Source organism: Rhinoraja longicauda, chromosome 18, assembly GCF_053455715.1.
Source record: "Rhinoraja longicauda isolate Sanriku21f chromosome 18, sRhiLon1.1, whole genome shotgun sequence".
In the NCBI taxonomy this organism is placed as follows: domain Eukaryota; kingdom Metazoa; phylum Chordata; class Chondrichthyes; order Rajiformes; family Arhynchobatidae; genus Rhinoraja; species Rhinoraja longicauda.
This window is the reverse complement of record NC_135970.1, coordinates 25,580,522-25,600,917: the sequence shown is the minus strand read 5'-3', so window position 1 is coordinate 25,600,917 and position 20,396 is coordinate 25,580,522. Positions and strand designations below refer to the sequence as shown.

Below are 20,396 nucleotides of genomic sequence, written 5' to 3'. Positions count from 1 at the left end.
GATCCCTGCACATTAACACTATCCTACACACACTAGGGACAATTCTACACATACATCAAGCCAATTAACCTACAAACCTGTACATCTTTGGAGTGTGGGAGGAAACCGAAGATCTCAGAGAAAACCCATGCGGTCACGGGGAGAAGGTACAAACTCCGTACAGACAGCACCCATAGTCAGGATTGAACCCTGGTCTCTGGCGCTGCAAGCGCTGTAAAGCAGGAACTTTACCGCTGTGCCATTGTGGATTACTCTGGATTACTTTCAGTGCCATGTTATTGAGGGTAGGAACAGGAAGATAGGCCAGATGAATGTGTGGCTGAGGATTTGGTGCAGCGGGCAAGGATTCAGATTTTTGGACCATTGGGATCTCTTCTGGGGCAGAGGTGACTTGTACAAGAGGGATGGGTTGCATCTAGAACTGAAGAGTAACCAATATCCTGGAAGGCAGGTTCGCTAGTGCTGCACAGTTGGGTTTGGACCAGATAGGCCGGGGGCGGGGGGGATCCTAACCAGGGCTAAGGCAGATGAGAGGCTGGAAGTCAGTACAGATGGTGATGAAAGAAAGTTCAATTGACAGAATAAGCACGAGCATGCCTGGGTGCTAGGAAGGACTGTTGGTTTGAATTGCACTTATTTTAATGTGTAAGCCCTGACGGGTAAAGCAGATAAACCCAAGGGATCTTTAAGTATGTACGACTGGGACATTGTAGCCATCACGGAAACATGGTTAAGAGAGGGCCAGGTCTGGCACTTTAATGTTCCAGGGTACAGATGCTACAGGAGATTTATGAGGATGTTGTCAGAACTTGAGGGCCTGAGCTATAAGAAGAGGTTGGGCAGGCTAGGACTGTATTCCTTGGAGCTTAGGAGAATGAGGGGAGATCTTATAGAGATATATAAGATCATGATGGATAAAGAAAGGGTAGACACATAGATCATGTGGAATTCTTTGCCATAGAAGGCTGTGAAGGCCAAGTCAATGGATATTTTTAAGGCAGAGATAGATAGATTCTTGATTGGTAAGGGTGTCAGGTGTTATGGGGAGTAGGCAGGAGAATGGGGTTAGGAGGGAGAGATAGATCAGCCATGATTGAGTGGCGAAGTAGATTGATAATGATGGGCCAAATGGCCTAATTCTGCTCCTATCACTTATGACCTTATGAATCTTTTACCCAGAGTAGGGAAATCAAGAACCAGAGGACATAGGTTTAATGTAAGAGAAGAAAGATTTAATCGGAATCTGAGGGGCAAGTTTTCACACAGAGGGTGGTGGGTATATGGAATGAGCTGCTGGAGGAGGCAGTTGAGGCAGAAACTATAACAACATTTAAAAGGCATTTGGACAGGTTAATGGACAGGAAATGTTTAGCGGGATATAGGCCAAGCACGGGCAATTGGGACTAGTGTCGATGGGGCACCTTGGTCGGCATGGGCAAGCTGGGTCGAAGGGCCTGTTTCCGTGCTGTATGACTCTATGACTCTAATTGCAGATTCAGCAGAACACAAAATGCTGGAAAAACTCAGCCAGGAAGGCAGCATCTATGGAGATGCTATTTTATTGTGCAGCTGGTTTCGCAAAAAAATAAGGCTGCACTTGTTGGCAAGAACATAGCATTGCAATCTCTTATTGTATTTAAAGAGAAGGTAGATCATTTTTTGAAAGATTGTGGATTTCAGGGCTATAGGAAACTGGCCACAGAAGAGGTGTTGAGACAGTGAATCACATGACACGCTTGAAGGGCCAGTTGTCCTACCCCTGCTCCTATTTACTCGTGTTCTTGTGACTAGTTTAGTTTAGAGATACAGCGCGGAAACAGGCCCTTTGGCCAAACCAATTAACCTACAAACATGTACGTCTTTGGAGTGTGGGAGGAAACCGAAGATCTTAGAGACAACCCACGCAGGTCACGGGGAGAACATACAAACTCCGTACAGATAAGCACTCATTGCCTCTGTACTCGACCATTTGAGATTTGTAATAGAAAAAATCACATGTGGTCAAAGTGCACATTGTCAGATTTTAATAAAGGCCATTTTTATACATTTTGGTTTCACCATGTAAAAATTACAGCAGTGTTTATACATAGTCCCCCCATTTCAAGGCACCATAATATTTGGGACACATGGCTTCACGGGTGCTTGTAATTGCTCAGGTGTGTTTAATTGCCTCCTTAATACAGGTATAAGAGAGCTCTCAGCACCTAATCTTTCCTCCAGTCTTTCCATCACCTTTGGAAACTTTTATTGCTGCTTATCAACATGAGAACCAAAGTTGTGCCAATGAAAGTCAAATAAGCCATTATGAGACTGAGAAACAGGAATAAAACTGTTAGAGACGTCAACCAAACCTTAGGCTTACCAAAATTAACTGTTTGGAACATCATTAAGAAGAAAGAGAGTACTGGTGAGCTTACTACCCGCAAAGGGACTGGCAGGCCAAGGAAGACCTCCACAGCTGATGACAGAATTCTCTCTATAATAAAAAAAATCCCCAAACACCTGTCCGAAGATCAGAAACACTCTTCAGGAGTCAGGTGTGGATTTGTCAAAGACCACCATCCGCAGAAGACTTCATGAACAGAAATATAGAGGCTACGCTGCAAGATGCAAATCACTGGTTAGCCACAAAATGGGATGGCCGGGGTACAGTTTGCCAAAAAGTACTTAAAAGAGCAACCACAGTTCTGGAAAAAGGTCTTGTGGACAGATGACGAAGATTAACTTATATCAAAGTGATGGCAAGAGCAAAATATGGAGGAGAGAAGGAACTGCCTAAGATCCAAAGCATACCACCTCATCTGTGAAACACGGTGGTGGGGGTGTTATGGCCTGGGCATGTATGGCTGCTGAAGGAACTGGCTCACTTATCTTCATTGATGATACAATTGCTGATGGTAGTAGCATAATGAATTATGATGTGTATAGACACATCCTATCTGCTTAAGTTCAAACAAGTGCCTCAAAACTCAATGGCCGGCGATTCATTCCACAGCAAGACACTTATCCCAAACATACTGCTAAAGCAACAAAGGAGATTTTCAAAGCTAAAAAATGGTCAATATTTGAGTGGCCAAGTCAATCACACAATCTGAACCCAATTGAGCATGTCTTTTATATGCTGAAGAGAAAACTGAAGGGGACTAGGCCCCAAAACAAGCATAAGCTCAAGACGCCTGAAATACAGGCCTGGCAGAGCAAGATCAGAGAAGACACCCAGTATCTGGCAATGTCCTTGAATCACAGACTTCAAGGAGTCATTGCATGCAAAGGATATACAACAAAATACTAAACACGACTACTTTCATTTACAGGACATTGCTGTGTCCCAAACATAATGGTGCCCTGAAATGCTGGGACTATGTATCAGGACTGCTGTAATTTCTACATGGTGAAACTAAAATGTATAAAAATGGCCTTTATTCTAACAATGTGCACTTTCAACACCTGTGATTTTTTTCTATTACAAATGTCAAATTGTGGAGTACAGAGGCAAATAAATAAATGATGGGTCTTTGTTCCAAACATTATGGAGGGCACTGTATTTGGTTAGTCCTGTGTTTGCAAATGGTTCCCAGGACTGAACTTTCAGACTAATCTGTCTTGCAGGTCAGATTGGTGCTTAAAAGGACTTATTATGAGCTACATCCCTGCAATGTTTAGCTTTTCTCCCTTTGGCCACGTGTGTGGAGTTCTGAGGGTTGAGCCCAATGCTGGCTGTGCTGCTGTCATGTAAAACTACAGCTCCTGCAAGGTGACTCCAGCTGCGGCCATTACTCTGACCTCGGAATGATTCCCAACAAGCCCCGAACCTCCTAAAAAGCAACAGGCAGCAGTGTCTGAAGGTCACCGATAAGCTGCTGTCTAGCTCACGAGCTACCTCCAGAGCTGCAATCTTCTCCAATGGTGCAGAGGGTTTCATTCATGCTGACCTCTTCTGAGGTGAGGAAAATCTTGGAGATGCTGATTTACAAAGAAAGACACAAAGTACTGGAGTATTGCAGTGGGTCAGGCAGCATCTCTAGAGGGCATGGATATTTGATGTTTCGAGTCGGGAGCTTTCTTCAGGTTGACTGTTGGGGACAGGGCAAAGCCTGGCAAGTGATTGGTGGATACAGGTGAGGGGATTGTTTTTATTGACAGTTGGATAGACAAAGGCTGGAGATAAATAGACAAAAGGTTGGAGATAAGGATAGAAAAGGTGTGAATTGTGAAGTCAGAGGAAGGAATATAGGTAGAAGAGGGTAGGGGAGAAATTGATGCAAGTCTAGGTAGGGCACCGGGGGGGAGAGGGAGAGGAATGGGGGGTTGTTTGTTACTTAAAATTGAAGAATTCAATGTTCATACCCCCGTTAGGCTGTTAGCTACTCAAGAGGGATATGACGTGCTGTTCATTTACTAAATTTACCACATTTACTAAAGCAAGAGGATACCTTGGATGTCTACACCAGGGGGGAAACCATGCTTTCTAAAGAAAGAGGACATCGCGGATGTCAAATATTTGATACTGTTCCTAAACTAGAAATGTGCCCAATTCTAACTTTATGACTTTAAGGAAGATCATTAAAGAAAAAATGAAAATGCCCCCAAGATTCTACTCTGAGGAATTCCCTCTGTGTCATCCAGGGCTGCAACAGCTGCACCCATCTTTGTTTATGCTAAGTGTCACTTCAGGTAGTGGAGACATTTCGGCAGCAAACAATCTGCTGGAGGAACTCATTGAATCAGGCAGCAAATGCGCAGTCGATGGTCCAGGTTGGGACCCGTCATCTGAAATTCTGATTTAGAGTAGTGGTTTCTACATTCCTATCTCCTCCGATGATGTTGCATGTTGCTTCCAGGAGCTTTATTTTCCTCCCTCATCCCAAAGATGTGCAGCTTGGTATATGGTAGTTGGCCAATGTAAATTGTCTCTCACATGTAGGTGAGTGGAAGAATCTGGGGGGAGCTGAGGCGCGGGGGGAGAATTAAAATATTGGGATTAATGTATTAACAAATTGGGATTTCGAAATTCCATTGCTGAAGGAACTCAGTAGGCTAGCCAACATCTGTGGAGGGAAATGGGCAGTCCATCTTTTGGGTTGAGCCCCTTCATCCATTTGCTGCAGAATCCAGCCACTACAGTCTCTTGTAACTCCAAATTGGGATTCATATTTGACTCATTATGGTCAATGTTACCAAAGGTGGCAATATTTTCCAGAAGGTGAAATATCTTCTTGTTATATTTTTACTGTTGTGACATGTGAAGTAAGCTACTCGGAGGCTGAAACTAGTTATTACAAAAGTCTTTATTCAGGGGAAGCATGCATTCTTCCTTTTGGTAGAATCTCAAAACGCAAAGTCCATTGAGTTTTTTTATTTTAACACAAAGACAACAATAAACGATTATTTACAATTTCAATGGCTATAATTATCTACTTAGTTTAACATTTTGAGTATGGTCAGTTAACCACAGAATTACATATTTACATTGTACCTGCCAAGATACCTCTGAATATCCAAACACCTTTGCTGGGACATAGTAATTCATATGGATGGTCTAGAAGTTTCTGAGGACAGAACCCAATAAGAGGAAATCATGCTACTTTTCATACAGTGTCGAGGGACAGCTCTCTGAATGCACTAATGACAGAATATTAAATCCCCAGATATACTTCATTAAATAGCAGGGCAATGCTTTTAATGATACAGAATATTGATAGATGAGATGGCCACAATGTAATTCCTGGTTTCAATTACACCATTAACATGCACATTCACCAATTGTCCTCAGTGGTATTGGTCGGAATGTCACACCTCCAATGACTGAGCAGCCTTTTAGCCTTCATCACTAGTTCCACTCCTCTTCCTGCTCAGATTTGGTTAAAGCTTGAAGTGCATGGGATGTTTTTGCTTGACGACAATTGCAATTTAAATGCAATGTCCTATTGTGATATGTGCATCCAAAAAATCAAATCAACACAGACAAAATATTGGACTAGTTCAAAATAACCTGCCAAATAGAACTTGATTATCCCATTTTTCCTCAAAGTTTGACTCCACATTGTTATGTTACCAAACTAACGGAAAAAGAAAATCAGAATTCTCATAAACAATTTGCTCTTCGCGCACAAACTTAAGACGTTACTTACGTCAAGGACAAAGAGGAAACAAACAGAGCAACGATAATGTACAGTTGTCGGCAAATAAATTTTAAAAATATTAATATTTTTGGGACAACACTTGTGAGATTCACATTTAGATTAATGGGATCTAGAAAAATATTGTTGACTGATAAATGCATCCTCTTTTGCCCCAGTGAAAGGATGAAGAATTTGATTCCAGTGATATAACAATATTGAGCTCCAATAAAATTACAATACAATTCTTTGGAGGGTTAGCAATTAAATGAACATTTAATAGTATGATAAATGTCTGAATATTTTAATTTATTTGAACATCTTTTTTCTGCCAATTTTCTGAAAAGAGGTAGCTGCATTAATTGCTCTCTATATGGAGCTATTTATCACAATGAATGATTATTGAATTAAAAAATGAATATTCTCATCAGTCATTGATAATGAATATTCAGATAATCAATTTTAATGTGGAATAGCTCTAGCAAAAAGTTACAGCTGTTCTTCTGGAGTACTTGGATACAAATTTGATTTGGGTTATTTGCAGCTATTCGTTTCCCCAAACGCTGTTCCATTGTCTTTTATGGAAAGGAACTGCAGAAGCAGAGTACAAGGACAAGTTTCCACCTGCTGGTCTGTTGAAGGGAGTTCTTCATTAAATAGTGGAAACATAAACAGTCAGTGGTAGGCTGCCTCCCATTTGAACTTGGCGCTGCACTCAGCCATGGCAGTAGAGTTTTTACTCATCAGTTTCTAATTGCTGACAGAGGATGGAGACTAGGCACTTGTGTGGAAATGAAGTGCATAAGTAGATGTAAGTCTCTTAGCAGTACTTCCAGCCACCTAATTATGAAGTAAACCTGACAGAAAAGAACTGCCTCGAACTTGCTTGCTTTGCTTCGCTTAGTTTTGACAGTTATAGTTAATTGGTGACATTTTATTAATTTTGAAGTAATGATTTTGTATGCATAAATTTTTAAGCCATAAAGGTCAAAGCCGTTAGTGTATGACATGGAATAATTCAATTTCTAGCACACAGTATCTGCATCCAGCTCAAATCATGTTCAATTTGAAGGCAACACTACACCCAGTTTGGGGTTGCAATAACATTTGGAGGTACAACATTAGTTTGATTTTTTTTTAACTTCAGTGAGCTAATACAGCCTTTAATCGGCTGAGGGAAAAGATCATTGAAGATCAAGACTGCAAACCAGGCACATGGTCTACTGGATGGCAGCAATTTCCCCCACCCCAGCGCAATAGTATGCTTCTGCAACGTATTGTCACAGTAAACATCTCAAGACACTGAAAAAACACTGCCATCACAGTTCCCACAAACTCCTTCAAATTCACTGGCAGTCACTGAATATTTGTGAGCTCCTCCAGGCCGACGACCCCACCAGTGAGGCTCTAGTTATTCTTAATCTGTAATGTTTGACTGAGACATCATTTACATGCCCCACACCAGACTCCCAATGTAAACACACTGTTCTAGGCTCTGTTGAAGGACAACATTTCTAGGGAGACAGAGTGAAAGATTCAAGTATGTACTGAAAGCTTCCCCAAAGAGGTACAGAGAATGTAGAACATAGAAAAATACAGAACAGGAACAGTCCTTCAGCCCAAAATGTCTGTACCGAACATAATGCCTTCCTCACAGTGTGTGTATGTATGGACATATAAATGTAGATCAGTTACAGAAATGGCAGATGGAGTTTCATCCTAGCAATGGGGGTATTGCTCTTTGGGAAGTCAAATGTTAGTGGAAAATATACGGCTTGAGTAAAGCCTTTCCTCCACAATCCACTGTCTTCTCTAAGTATGGTCCCACATAGGCGACAAGGTCCCACATAGGAGATTAGTGGGCAAAATTAGGGCACATGGTATTGGGGGTAGGGTACTGACATGGATAGAAAATTGGTTAACAGACAGAAAGCAAAGAGTGGGGATAAATGGGTCCCTTTCGGAATGGCAGGCAGTGACCAGTGGGGTACCGCAAGGTTCGGTGCTGGGACCCCAGCTATTTACGATATACATTAATGACTTAGACGAAGGGATTAAAAGTACCATTAGCAAATTTGCAGATGATACTAAGTTGGGGGGTAGTGTGAATTGTGAGGAAGATGCAATAAGGCTGCAGGGTGACCTGGACAGGTTGTGTGAGTGGGCGGATACATGGCAGATGCAGTTTAATGTAGATAAGTGTGAGGTTATTCACTTTGGAAGTAAGAATAGAAAGGCAGATTATTATCTGAATGGTGTCAAGTTAGGAGGAGGGGGAGTTCAACGAGATCTGGGTGTCCTAGTGCATCAGTCAATGAAAGGAAGCATGCAGGTTCAGCAGGCAGTGAAGAAAGCCAATGGAATGTTGGCCTTCGTAACAAGAGGAGTTGAGTATAGGAGCAAAGAGGTCCTTCTACAGTTGTACCGGGCCCTGGTGAGACCGCACCTGGAGTACTGTGTGCAGTTTTGGTCTCCAAATTTGAGGAAGGATATTCTTGCTATGGAGGGCGTGCAGCGTAGGTTCACTAGATTAATTCCCGGAATGGCGGGACTGTCGTATGTTGAAAGGCTGGAGCGATTGGGCTTGTATACACTGGAATTTAGAAGGATGAGGGGGGATCTTATTGAAACATATAAGATAATTAGGGGATTGGACACATTAGAGGCAGATAACATGTTCCCAATGTTGGGGGAGTCCAGAACAAGGGGCCACAGTTTGAGAATAAGGGGTAGGCCATTTAGAACGGAGATGAGGAAGAACTTTTTCAGTCAGAGGGTGGTGAAGGTGTGGAATTCTCTGCCTCAGAAGGCAGTGGAGGCCAGTTCGTTGGATGCTTTCAAGAGAGAGCTGGATAGAGCTCTTAAGGATAGCGGAGTGAGGGGGTATGGGGAGAAGGCAGGAACGGGGTACTGATTGATAGTGATCAGCCATGATCGCATTGAATGGCGGTGCTGGCTCGAAGGGCTGAATGGCCTACTCCTGCACCTATTGTCTATTGTCTATTGTCTATTGTATGCCAGTTCTGGCCAAGTCACCATTAATCTTCTAGATCAGCCTATCATGGGGTCTTTATCAAATGCCTTACTTAAATCCATGTAGACAACATCCACTGCCCTACCCTCATTGATCACTTTTATCGCCTCCTCAAAAAATCCAATCAAGTTGGTAAGCCACAATCAAAACCTGGCTGTCCCTAATTAATCCATTCTCTTCCAAATTGGAGTAAATCGTATCCTGAAGAATCTTCTCCAATAGCTCCTACCACTACCCCTCCCAACCCTTCCAAATTTGGCGGAAAGTTTCCGCTTTCTTATTTCATTTCCGCCATTCCGATTTCGCCTCACATTTTTCCGCAAAACAGTCGATAATTGCAATTTGTCAATTCGGCCACTAGAGGTCGCTATGGGTTCGGCGAGAAATCCCCCACGCCCTGGAAGTCTCCCCGAAAATGCGGCACCCAGGCTGGGCAAGACAGCCAATCTCGACCTCATCGGGACTTCCAAGGCTGATCGGTGGGTTGAATTTGCAAACTGCGGCCGGGGCTCTGGAACTCCAGCCCAGCTGGAGCCAGCACATCTATCCCCATAGTCAACTTCCTTGGCTGGCTGGATAAACCAGCAAAGCTCTGGAACCAAGAGTGCCAGAAAATCAGTGGTGGAACTGCAATGAGTAAATATTAAATTTAAGTGCAAAATTATATAACTATATTAATTCATTAAAGCGGTGTTAAAATATAAAACACAGCAGAAAAACCAATTACCACCTTTTTGGGCTGATTATCAATTAATGTGCGAATTTACTTCAACAAGTACTTCCGTATGCTTAGTCGAATGGCATATATCAATTCTTTCTTCATAACTTAGTCATACATTTTATGACCATTGTTCTTTTATTCAATACCAAGAGAATTGGGATGTGTAAGGGAAAAGCAAAATAGAAAAAGCAAAACAAAACAATTTTTTATTTGTGTTGCAAAAGGTATCTCTGTTCCATAACCTATCTATAAATAACAGAATATACTCATGATAGGCCTGACATTGTACATGTAGTCCAAGAACTACAGACTGTTGGAAATAATAGTCATTTTTCACACATGAATGTAGCGCAACGCATATGTGCATTTGGTGTGCATACATTTTTTTTGCTGAAAAGTTGCATTATGCGCCATATTGGACATCAAATTTATGAATTTGTAAAATCAAATGTTGGGAGGTCTGGACCACTTGATGTGAGGCACATTGGCCTGTAATTCCTTGGATTCTCTCCAATTCTTTTTTTAAACAAAGGAACGAGGGAGACAAACTAAACTCAAATTCTGCCCCAACTTAGCCTTTTGCAATAAGTAAGCCCCAGTCAATATTGCAGAAGTTAAAGTCACCAACTACGACAACCCTGTTGCTTTTGCATCTTTCAGTAATCTATCTACGCATCTGTTTCTCTATCTCCTGCTGGTTGTTGGTGGGACCTACGGAACAATCCAATTAGAGTGATTGCACCTTTCTTATTTTTGAGCTCTACCCATGTCACCTTAGTGTGTAAACAAACCCTCCAATAGGTCCTCTCTACGGAGAAAAAGTTGGGGAATGGTGCCGGGGTACATTTGGAACGAGGAGTGTTCAATGTAACTAACTAACTAATAGGCACATCTGGGGTCCACGTTAGTGCCCATGGCTACAGTTTCAACTTGAAGAAAGTATGAGGAGTTAAAAGAGGAGTTGTTATGGGAGGACCCGGATGTGGCGGGGCTGCCCTAGCAGCTGCGGCTCGCCTGCGGTCCGTTTGTCTTTTTTTTTCTTGTCTTGTTCTTAATGTTAGATGTATGTTATAGTTTACTTTTAGTTGTGTATTATGTGTGGGGGGGGGGGGGGGATGGGGGAAACGTTTTTTAAAAATCCTTCTTCAACGGGGATGCGACCTTTGTCCGCGTCGCATCTCTGTTCGTGCTGCGGCCTAGCAACAGGGAGCTGGTGGCCTCCAGACTTACTTCCCATGGCGAAGCTGTCTGACTTCGGAGGCTTCGGCAAGAAGGAGATAAGACTTTTTTTTACCTTCCATCACAGTGTGGAGGTACCTGGAGGAGAGTCACTGTGATGGATGTTTGTGTTGAATTATGTAGTTGTGTGTTTTTGTTGCTTTTTTGGTGTTGTGACTGCATGGTAACTAAATTTCGTTCAAACTTGTTTTGAATGACAAGTAAAGATATTCTATTCTTTTCTATTCTAAATGTGAGTGTTAGTTGAGCGTAAATGATTGGATATCTGTTCAAGGAAGAACCAGAGGGTCCTCAGGCCCTCCTGATGGGGATGGAGCTGTTAATGGACTGGACGTCCATGGTAAAGACGAGGCGATAGGGGCCCAGGAATTGGAACTTATTAAAGTGGTAAAGAGCTTGTGAGTTGTCTCAGATGTAGGTTGGAAGGGACTGAACAATGAGAGACAAGATAGAATTGAGGTATTTGGAGATGGGTTTGGTGGGGGAGGAGCAGGCAGAGACAATGGGCCTGTCCAGGTATGGATTTTGGGGAGAAAATAGAAAGGGCCAATGTGGGTTTGCGGAATTATAAGACTGGAGACTAGAGAGATGATCACTGGACATTGGTGATGATTTTGGAGATAGTGGCCAGGTGTTCATTTGTGCCATCCTGGCCAAGATCTAGGCATGAGGAAATGTCCAACCCAATGCCATTGACTGCACAATGGTGTGGCATGGACTCACCCTGTGAAAGAGGGCATAAGAAAATAAATAGGAAACAGAGAGCGGAGCAGCAGCCAGCACTATTGATTAGCTCAGTATTTTCTACTTACCCTATACCCCAGAACTTTACCGGTTCCAAATAGCATACGTGGATTCCAGATTTGGGTTTTAGCCGATACCCCAGTAGTATGTCACTGACCAAAGTTAAATCTATGTTCATCATGAAGTTTAGGTTATTCAGAACTGTGGAAGAAAAACCTAGGAAATTTCCCTGCTTTTTTCCGGGCTCTAGTTTGTTCAGTCATGGAAATTTGGAACCTGCATAATTAAGACAAAAGAGGGTTTAAGGTGCAAATTCCAGAGTCTCAACCTTGGAGTGGCCTGGTACGATCAAAGACCCTCGGTAATCCAAAACACTAACAAATAAGCATAAATGAATAAACAAAGTTATTGAAACATAGAGCTACACAGCATAGAAACGGGTCCTTTGGCCGATTTTGACCATGTTGACTTATTGGGTTAATGCCAGTTTTGCCTGCATTTAGACCATAGTCTTTCCTATCCATATATTTATCAAAATGACTTTTAAAAGTTGTAATTGTATCTACTTCAATAACTTCCTCTGGCAACTCATTTCAGACATGGACTACATCCTCTGGATGAAAAAGTTGCCCTGAGCTTCCTCTTAAATCTCTTCCCTCTAACTTTAAGACTGTGCCTTGTGGTTTTATCTGTAAACTTTATTCAGGGCCTCATGGGTCTTGTACACCTCAATAAGGTCACCCCTTAGCCTCCTACGCTCCAAAGAAAAATAGATCTAGCCTTTACCTATAACTCAAGCCCACAAGTCCAGCTGGCATCTCTTCTGCACTCTTTCCAACTGAATGACATAATTCCTACAACTGGGCAACCAGAACTGCAGATAGTACTTCAAATGTGGTCTCACCAACGAGTTGTACAGCTACATCATGATGTCCCAACTTTTGTGCATCAGAAGCATCTTATTTTTCAACATCGTTGACAGTCAACTAACCTCAGGGGTGTGTTCCATCAGTTGTAAAAGATTGTAAAAGTTGTAAAAGGATGAGCACCAGCCCCTCACTAAACACAATGAGATTTATACATGGCAGGCCCGATTGCAGTGAAGTGAATCTTCTTTCCATGTGAATAAGTAGTTCTAATTTAGCCCAGGGATCAGCAGTGTGAGCAGCTTACTGCTGACTGCAAAGTCCGAGCCAATAAGTGGCATGAAAAATGTTGATGTTTAGTGTCTCACCATCTGGTAGTAATGAATATGAAAATGAATTTATTATATCTTCAGATCATTAATTTTAGTGTACAAAGACAAGATTTACAGAATAATTTGTGTTTCATGTGTGATTTACTTAAAAAAAATATTCATCTGATGTTAGCAATGTAAAGAGAACTCGGAATTAGTATCTGTTAAAATATGCCATATATGCACCAGTTTTAATGGATGGTTAACTTACTGATTTAAAGTAATAATGCACAGTTAAATACACATTCAATTGTTGGGATCATAATGATTTTCAATAGCAATTATATGCTGTTAAGTGTATATTGGGAAGGTAATTTGTAATTAGTACTTAACTGACCATCTGCTTGCTCTGCAATTAACTCCAGGCCTCTGTACTGCAAAATGCATTAGTTATTTCTTTTGCACTGAGGGAACACTTTACATCCATCACCACTTTTGTAAAATGAGGTGGGCAAGCCAATCCATTAGTGGGCAGTTTTTACTGTAAATGTACTGGCTTTAGTGCTTCATGCCGCCATTGACTTGTTGCTACCTTTTTGGACATTTCCATTTGTGAGGTAACTCAAGTGACCAAATTATGTTGTTGCGAGAAAAACTGCTATCACGCAACAAGCCTTCTTTGTAAAATTTCTTGCTCCCAATGTTGGAGTGTATCCAAAAATAGAATGTAATACAAATCAGTAAAATACTTCACAAGGAAAGGCCATAGAGAGAGAGAGACGAACTATTATCAGAAACTCAACCAAAAGACTGCACTACCCACTTGTACAAGAAATGAGTTGGGGAAAGAATATGAAGGACGATTGTTGCATTCTCAACACAAAACACCAGTGGGTGTTAGGAATAGTTTCAGGCACCCTTTTCTACATGACTTAAAATAATACAGCATTAAATTCTGTTTAATGTGTAAGTTAAACATTAGTGGTGAGAGATTGTATAACCAATATTTTTTCATGTTTTTGTCACATCCATTTAAGTACATAAATCCATAAATCTTCAAACCTACGTATTACTTGTCGGTGAGAAGTGCTCAACACCTAATGTGAAAAATTAAGGAGTCTTTAGTTCGACTGTATAATATACTGACTGTGTTGCTTTCTCTTATTTTTTCAGTTCACCCCATTACGCCTGTCCTGAAGTCATCAGGGTAAGTATCTACCAAGGAAAAACTTTGTAGCTGTTTTTTTAATATGAATATAAAACCATCATGAGAAGAGTAATAGTCTGTTCAACCAAATATTGTTTTCTTCTGTTACCTGATAAATATCTTGTCTAATGGAGCAAAGAAATAAGTCATGTTTGAAGAGACACAAAATAGGGAAAACAAGCGGGCTAAAGAACAACATATTTATTACTATAATGAATGCCTTTCAGATCCTGTACATAATTCATTTTGTATTTGATTTTGTACAGGAAATATTTTGGGCCGAAGTAGGAAATATCTAGCAGCTTTAGCTAATATTCACTTTTTGCAAATTTGAGATAATTTCTCACAGGCCTAGAAATTAATTGGTGCTCTTTTCCAGCTTTCAGAAAGGAATAATAATCTCCTTTACACTGTACTTACAGAACCTCAAATTTGTAATGACAGTGCTGGTAGTGCTGCATTGTTTCAGAAACACTTGGTGTTTCGGTTAAAATCTCCTACATTAGAAACATTTCTGACCTCAGGACGGAGTCCTTAAAGTTACATTACAATACTGTCAGCACTCCAATGGCCACTGGGAACATTGGCTAATAATGAGTGTGGGCTACCACGATGGGAGGAAAAGTCTTCCCAGGGAGGCAGCGGAACTAGCTCAGGTTTTAGAAGAATGATTCATGGAGATGGCTTCTTTATGCAAAGTGTTCTTATGGCAGAAGTTGCCAGGGAGGTATCTGCAGGGCCCTCCAAGAATGCCTGTATTTTGGAAGCACTGCAGTGCAGCCAAATGTCTTGTCCAGATGTGAGTATAAAATCACAATGACTCAAAAGCAGCAGTGAGCAACAAAGTGTCATATATGCCATTTATCAGCAGATGCATCCTTCTGTGGACCAGAGGCAAGGATTTTGAGAGTGAAGGTCATCTTGATTTGGAGAACACTGCAGACACTTGAGTTTGCAGATTGAGATTTGTTTGCAACCTCTGAAAATCACAAGTATATTTACTAACTGTTGAATAGTTTATAATTTTAAAAGGAGCCAAAAGACTGTCAGAAAAGGAGAGAAGAAGAGGAGTGAAATGTAAAGCAAAAGGGAGAATATAAGTGGAAGGATACACGAGAGGGGTGGGGGAGAGAAAGTGGGATAGAACAGTGGAGAAATGACTGCAGGGTGTTACTTAAAATTGGAGAATTCAATGTTCATAGAATTGGGTTGTAAGCTACTCAAGCAGTGAGGTGCTGTTTAGTTTGATCCGTACCAATGAGGTGAATGTAGGCATACAGGATTAAATTTCAAAATTGGCAGAGGAAATCTAGTTTGGAGATATGGTAAACAGTGAAGACATTGGCGCAGCGGTAGAACTGCTGCCTTACAGCGCTTGCAGCGCCGGAGACCCGAGTTCGATCCTGACTATGGGTGCTGTCTGTACAGAGTTTGTACGTTCTCCCCGTGACCGCGTGGGTTTTCTCCGAGACCTTCGGTTTCCTCCCACACTCCAAAGACGTACAGGTTTGTTGGTTAATTGGCTTGCTATAATAAATGTAAATTGTCCCTAGTGCGTGTAGGATAGTGTTAGTGTGGGGATCGTTGGTCGGCGTAGTCCTGATGTGCCGAAGGGCCTGTTTCCGCGCTTTATCTCTAAACGAAATTAAACTAAACATTAGTAGTAGACTACTAAAGAATGCAGAGAGGCTGGCTATTGAGTGGCAATTGACATTTAATTCAAGGAAGAGTGAAATAATGCTCTTTGGCAGAAAGAACAAGGAGAACAATAAGGAGAACAAGAGCAGCACTGTGGGTGCCTCCCTTGTTCTCCTTATTGTTCGGTGGGCTGAAGGGCCTGTTTCCACGCTGTATCTCTAAACTAAACTAAACTAAACTAAACTAAACTAAACTAAACAATGTAGACTAAATAAAACAGTTTTAAAGGATGCACATGAACAGTGGGACCTGGGTTTTGGCGTACCCAAGTCTTTGAAAGAGACAGGCATTTTTAGAGTGCAGTTAGTAATGCATATGGGGCCTCCTGATTCATAAATAAAGGCATCAAGTACAAAAGACATGAAAGTTTGTCAAACACTACAAATAGTGTTTGACAAACTTTCATGTCTTTTGTACTTTGAACCATAGCTGAATTATTTAATTCAAATGACCCTACCACATTTCATGACGAATATAAACCTCTCAGAGAAGATGCTGAACAGATTTAATGAAATGATTCCAGAAATGAAGGATCTCAGCTGCAAGGAATGTCCAAGAAAGCACCAAAAAATCATTGTTGGTTTAGATGGGTTGAAAGGAAAGAAAGTGTGCTCAAAAGCAGATGGTTCAATGAATATGTAAGTATACAGATGAAAAGTGATGAGCAAATGTGGGAATGTGAGGGGAAAATTGCATAGGGAGTGGTGAAGACTTGTTGCTTGTTGTGGTGGAAACAATTAAGGTGGCCAGAGGGGATTTGAGAAACGATAATTTGCAGGGCTGCAAGGAATAGGACTGAACAGGTTTCTCTACAGAGCCAGCGCAGACTCATTTGGCTGAACAGCCTCCTGCTGTGCTGTAAAGATACTGTGATCCTTCCCTACATTTGTTGGAAGAAATAGCAGCACAACCAGTACTGGGGATAATTGGGAAAGAAGAAACAAACGAGAAAAAGAAAAGGGGAGCAAAAGAAGAACCTGATGCAATGAGTAATCCAAAAAGATAAACAGAGAGGAGGCAGATTCCAAAATTGCGTTGATGATGAGCCGGGGGACTTTCATGACCTAGATAATTCTGGTTACTTCAGAAGAAGCTGCAAACATGAAGAATAAGATTAGGCCTATTAAAAAATGTTATAAATACATGGTACATAGGCATTCCTATTCACAAAAAGAAAGCAGATAATTAGTATCATCACAGTTGTTTACAGAATATACTTTGTCCCATTGTCACGTAACAGATTTATTCTCAATTTATTTCCTTGAATACAGACCTCAGATTTGGAGCAACTAGATAAAGCAGTACTCCTTCAGGGTCATACAGTGTATCAAATAAGGGTATGAAGTATCAAAAAACATTGGAATTCAAAATTACTGGTAGCATTGCAAAGTCCTAAAATATTCTAGTTGAAATAAATTAGTTCTAAAAGTGGGCTGAAGATAGATAGATTTTTGATTAGTACGGGTGTTACGGCTTCTGGAGAGAAGGCAGGAGAATGGGGTTAGGAGGAAGAGATCAGCCATGATTGAATGGCAGAGTAGACTTGATACGCCGAATGGCCTAATTCTGCTCCTATTACTTATGACCTTATAACATGTGCGGTGAGTGAAAAATGTTGCACTGGTGCACCTTGCAAGCCAGGGGTAGTGTTGGCAGCTCCATTCGTTATAAGGGGTTCCGTTAAAATGAGGGTTTACAAAATTACTTCCACTCATGCTCGAATATTATCTAAGAGATCTGTGTGGATCATTCACTAAACAGTTGCAAAACCAGTTGAGCATGTGCCACTTCTGCAAAAAACAATATGCCGGAGGAACACAGCGGGTCAGGCAGCATCTATGGAGAGAATAAACAGACAGCGTTGGGGTCAGGTCCCTTCATCAGACTGATGGGGAGAACGCTGGAAAAGAGAGTAGGGGTTGGGCAAAGCCTGGTAAGTGATAGGTGGATATAAGTAAGGATGGGGGGGGGGGTGATTGGCGAATGGTAAAAATGGTAGAGTGATAAAGGTTAGAGGTGAAAATGCGACAAAAGGGTGTCAGATAAGGAAAGAAGAGGAGGAGTGGAAAAGTAAAACCAAAGGAAAAGATATGGGAGACTGGGTTCAGCATGGACGAGCAACAGCAGGATTAGAAGGAAAATAGAGAACTTGGGGATGGGAGGGTTGGGAGGTGAGCAGAAGGAGGAAGGGAAAGTAGCAGTATGACTGGGGTGGGGACAGGAGCAGGAGAAAGAGAGAAAATAAAAGAAAGAGAGGGGGTGCAGGGGAGGGTTATGTGAAACTCTTCATGTTTACTAATCGTTTTAACTCGCCTCTCACACCTGGCTTTGGCTTTTACAAATCAATTGGCCCCATGAACGCTGGTATTCAGAAAGATAATGGCTGATCCAATCTTGCTTCAACACCCCTTTTCTGAACTTCCCCGTACCCTGTCGTTTAAGTGTTTTCAATCTCTAACTTGAATATATTCAATAACTCTGCTTTGTAGAAAATTCCAGAGACTCATAACCTGAACCAGAGACAAAATTCCTCCATATTTGCCTTGTGGGAAGGGTTGGCTTGTAGGGAAATCACCTATTCTGAAACTATGCTTCCCAATTCTACATATCGCCACTGGGGAAAACATCCTCAGTGGAAAACATCCACTCCAGACTGCCAGCATCCACCCTGTCAATGGCCCTCAGTATCTTATATGTTTCAGTAAGATCAGCTCCCATTTCTATATTGCAATGTGTGTAAGCCCAACCTACTCAACTTACCAGGAATCAACCAAGTGAACCTTCTCTGGACTACCTCCAATACAAATATACCCTTTCTTAAATATGGAGACCCAATCTGTTTGCAGTACCCCACATTGTATCTCAGTAGTGCCATGTAAAGTTTGATTAATACTTCCCTATTGTTTAACTTCGTACTCCTTTGCCTTTGTAACTATTGGCTGTACCTACATGATGACTTCTGGTGTTGCAAGAATGAGCAGTCCCAAATCCCCTTTTTGTAATAACGTTGCATAGCTTGCTTTTGCATTCTTCCTCCTAAAGTGGCTAGTCTCACAATCTGCCAACTTTGTGCTCATTCACATAACCCATCTATACCCCACTACATTCAGTCCAAGTCATTAATATAGTATAATGAGTAGCACCTGACTAATTACTGATTACCAGTTCATTAAATGACCAATATATCCGCTCAGTCTGTTTTCGATTTGTTAGCCACTCTCCTAAGGCTGCCAATATATTATCCAAATCTCTTCGCACCACAGTGAAAGGGATGCCAGTTGGACACTGTGCATGGGTATTTTTGCTTTTTGTTTAAATATTTATTTACTTTTTCTTTCTGTTATTTCTTCTTCCCCTTTATTGAATTTTTCTTTTGGTTTTTGTATTTCTAATATTGTTACCAGATTTAATATTGACCTCACCCAATCTAATTTAACTCCTTTCTCATTCCTTCTACTGTTTATTTTGTGATTCTTAAAGCTCAAGGAGATGCATGTTTGCCCTGTAGTTCATCAAAGTATCAAATAGTCCTTTCTGTGCTGTCATCAACACCCACTTCTAGCAAGTAAAAGCTTTTGAGCTGAAGGATGCAAGAAATTGCCCTCAGAGCAAGAAATGTCATGCATTTTCCTACTCCAGCATATTCCAGCCACATCCATTACACTTTGCTACATAGTATATTATTGAAAGATTTCATCACCGGATTTATGCTAAATGTTTTCAGCTTCCTCGTTCGATTGATGCTTGAGAATCATTGTTCCACCAATGTCATTGAAGATAATAAAGTTTTTAATTTCTATGACAAATTATTATTTTTTTGAATTCTAGGACATAATATTGTTCTCTTTCTTTGGGGTTTTTTTTGTACTCTTTTGCAGACCTCTAAATTACTGAAACTTTTCAGAATTTTCATACAAATTCATTTTGTAAACTGTTGCTGTATTGAGGCAGCGTAGCACAATTACATTTCAGTTCAATGGGTTGGCTTTTAGCTCATGCAATACCCAGAAACAGCTAACTTGTTGTAATGCAGAATTGATAAGGCAAGCTAGTACTTATCTGTGTTCATAACCCATTATTTACTGCAGCCGATTTAAAAGACCCAATGCCAAGCCTGGACTTGGATGAAAATATTTCTTTCTTTCACTGCAGATGTATCTTCATGTGTCCGACAATGTGGGTGGTGGTCTTTATTGTCTGCTAGATAGAAATCTCCACTAGCCACTGTTGGCCCTATGTGTGTCACTCTAAAGAATGGAATAAAATATAACTGCCGAATGAATACAAATATTCCGATTCAGCTATCTTTAGAACAACTATTCTGGGACGTTGCTGTAACTGGCACTTCATTTGCGAAACTTTGTTTGATAATAAATGCATGGGAACATGCAGATAGATAAATGTAGATTATATTCATAATCATACTCTCTTCAAAGTCTGTGACACATTTGAATGCA

The 20,396-nt window shown here is 41.1% G+C and overlaps 1 protein-coding gene across 13 annotated transcripts in view; it reads left to right on the top strand.

The window, feature by feature from the left end:
• Positions 1-20,396, top strand: part of LOC144602333 (serine/threonine-protein kinase BRSK2) — a 702,099-nt gene that overhangs the window by 526,984 nt on the left and 154,719 nt on the right. For all 13 annotated transcript variants that reach the window (XM_078415328.1, XM_078415336.1, XM_078415334.1 and 10 more), the window contains exon 6: positions 14,208-14,241. In XM_078415328.1, coding sequence (XP_078271454.1) covers positions 14,208-14,241 — 34 coding nt within the window. The remainder of the gene's footprint in view (positions 1-14,207; positions 14,242-20,396) is intronic.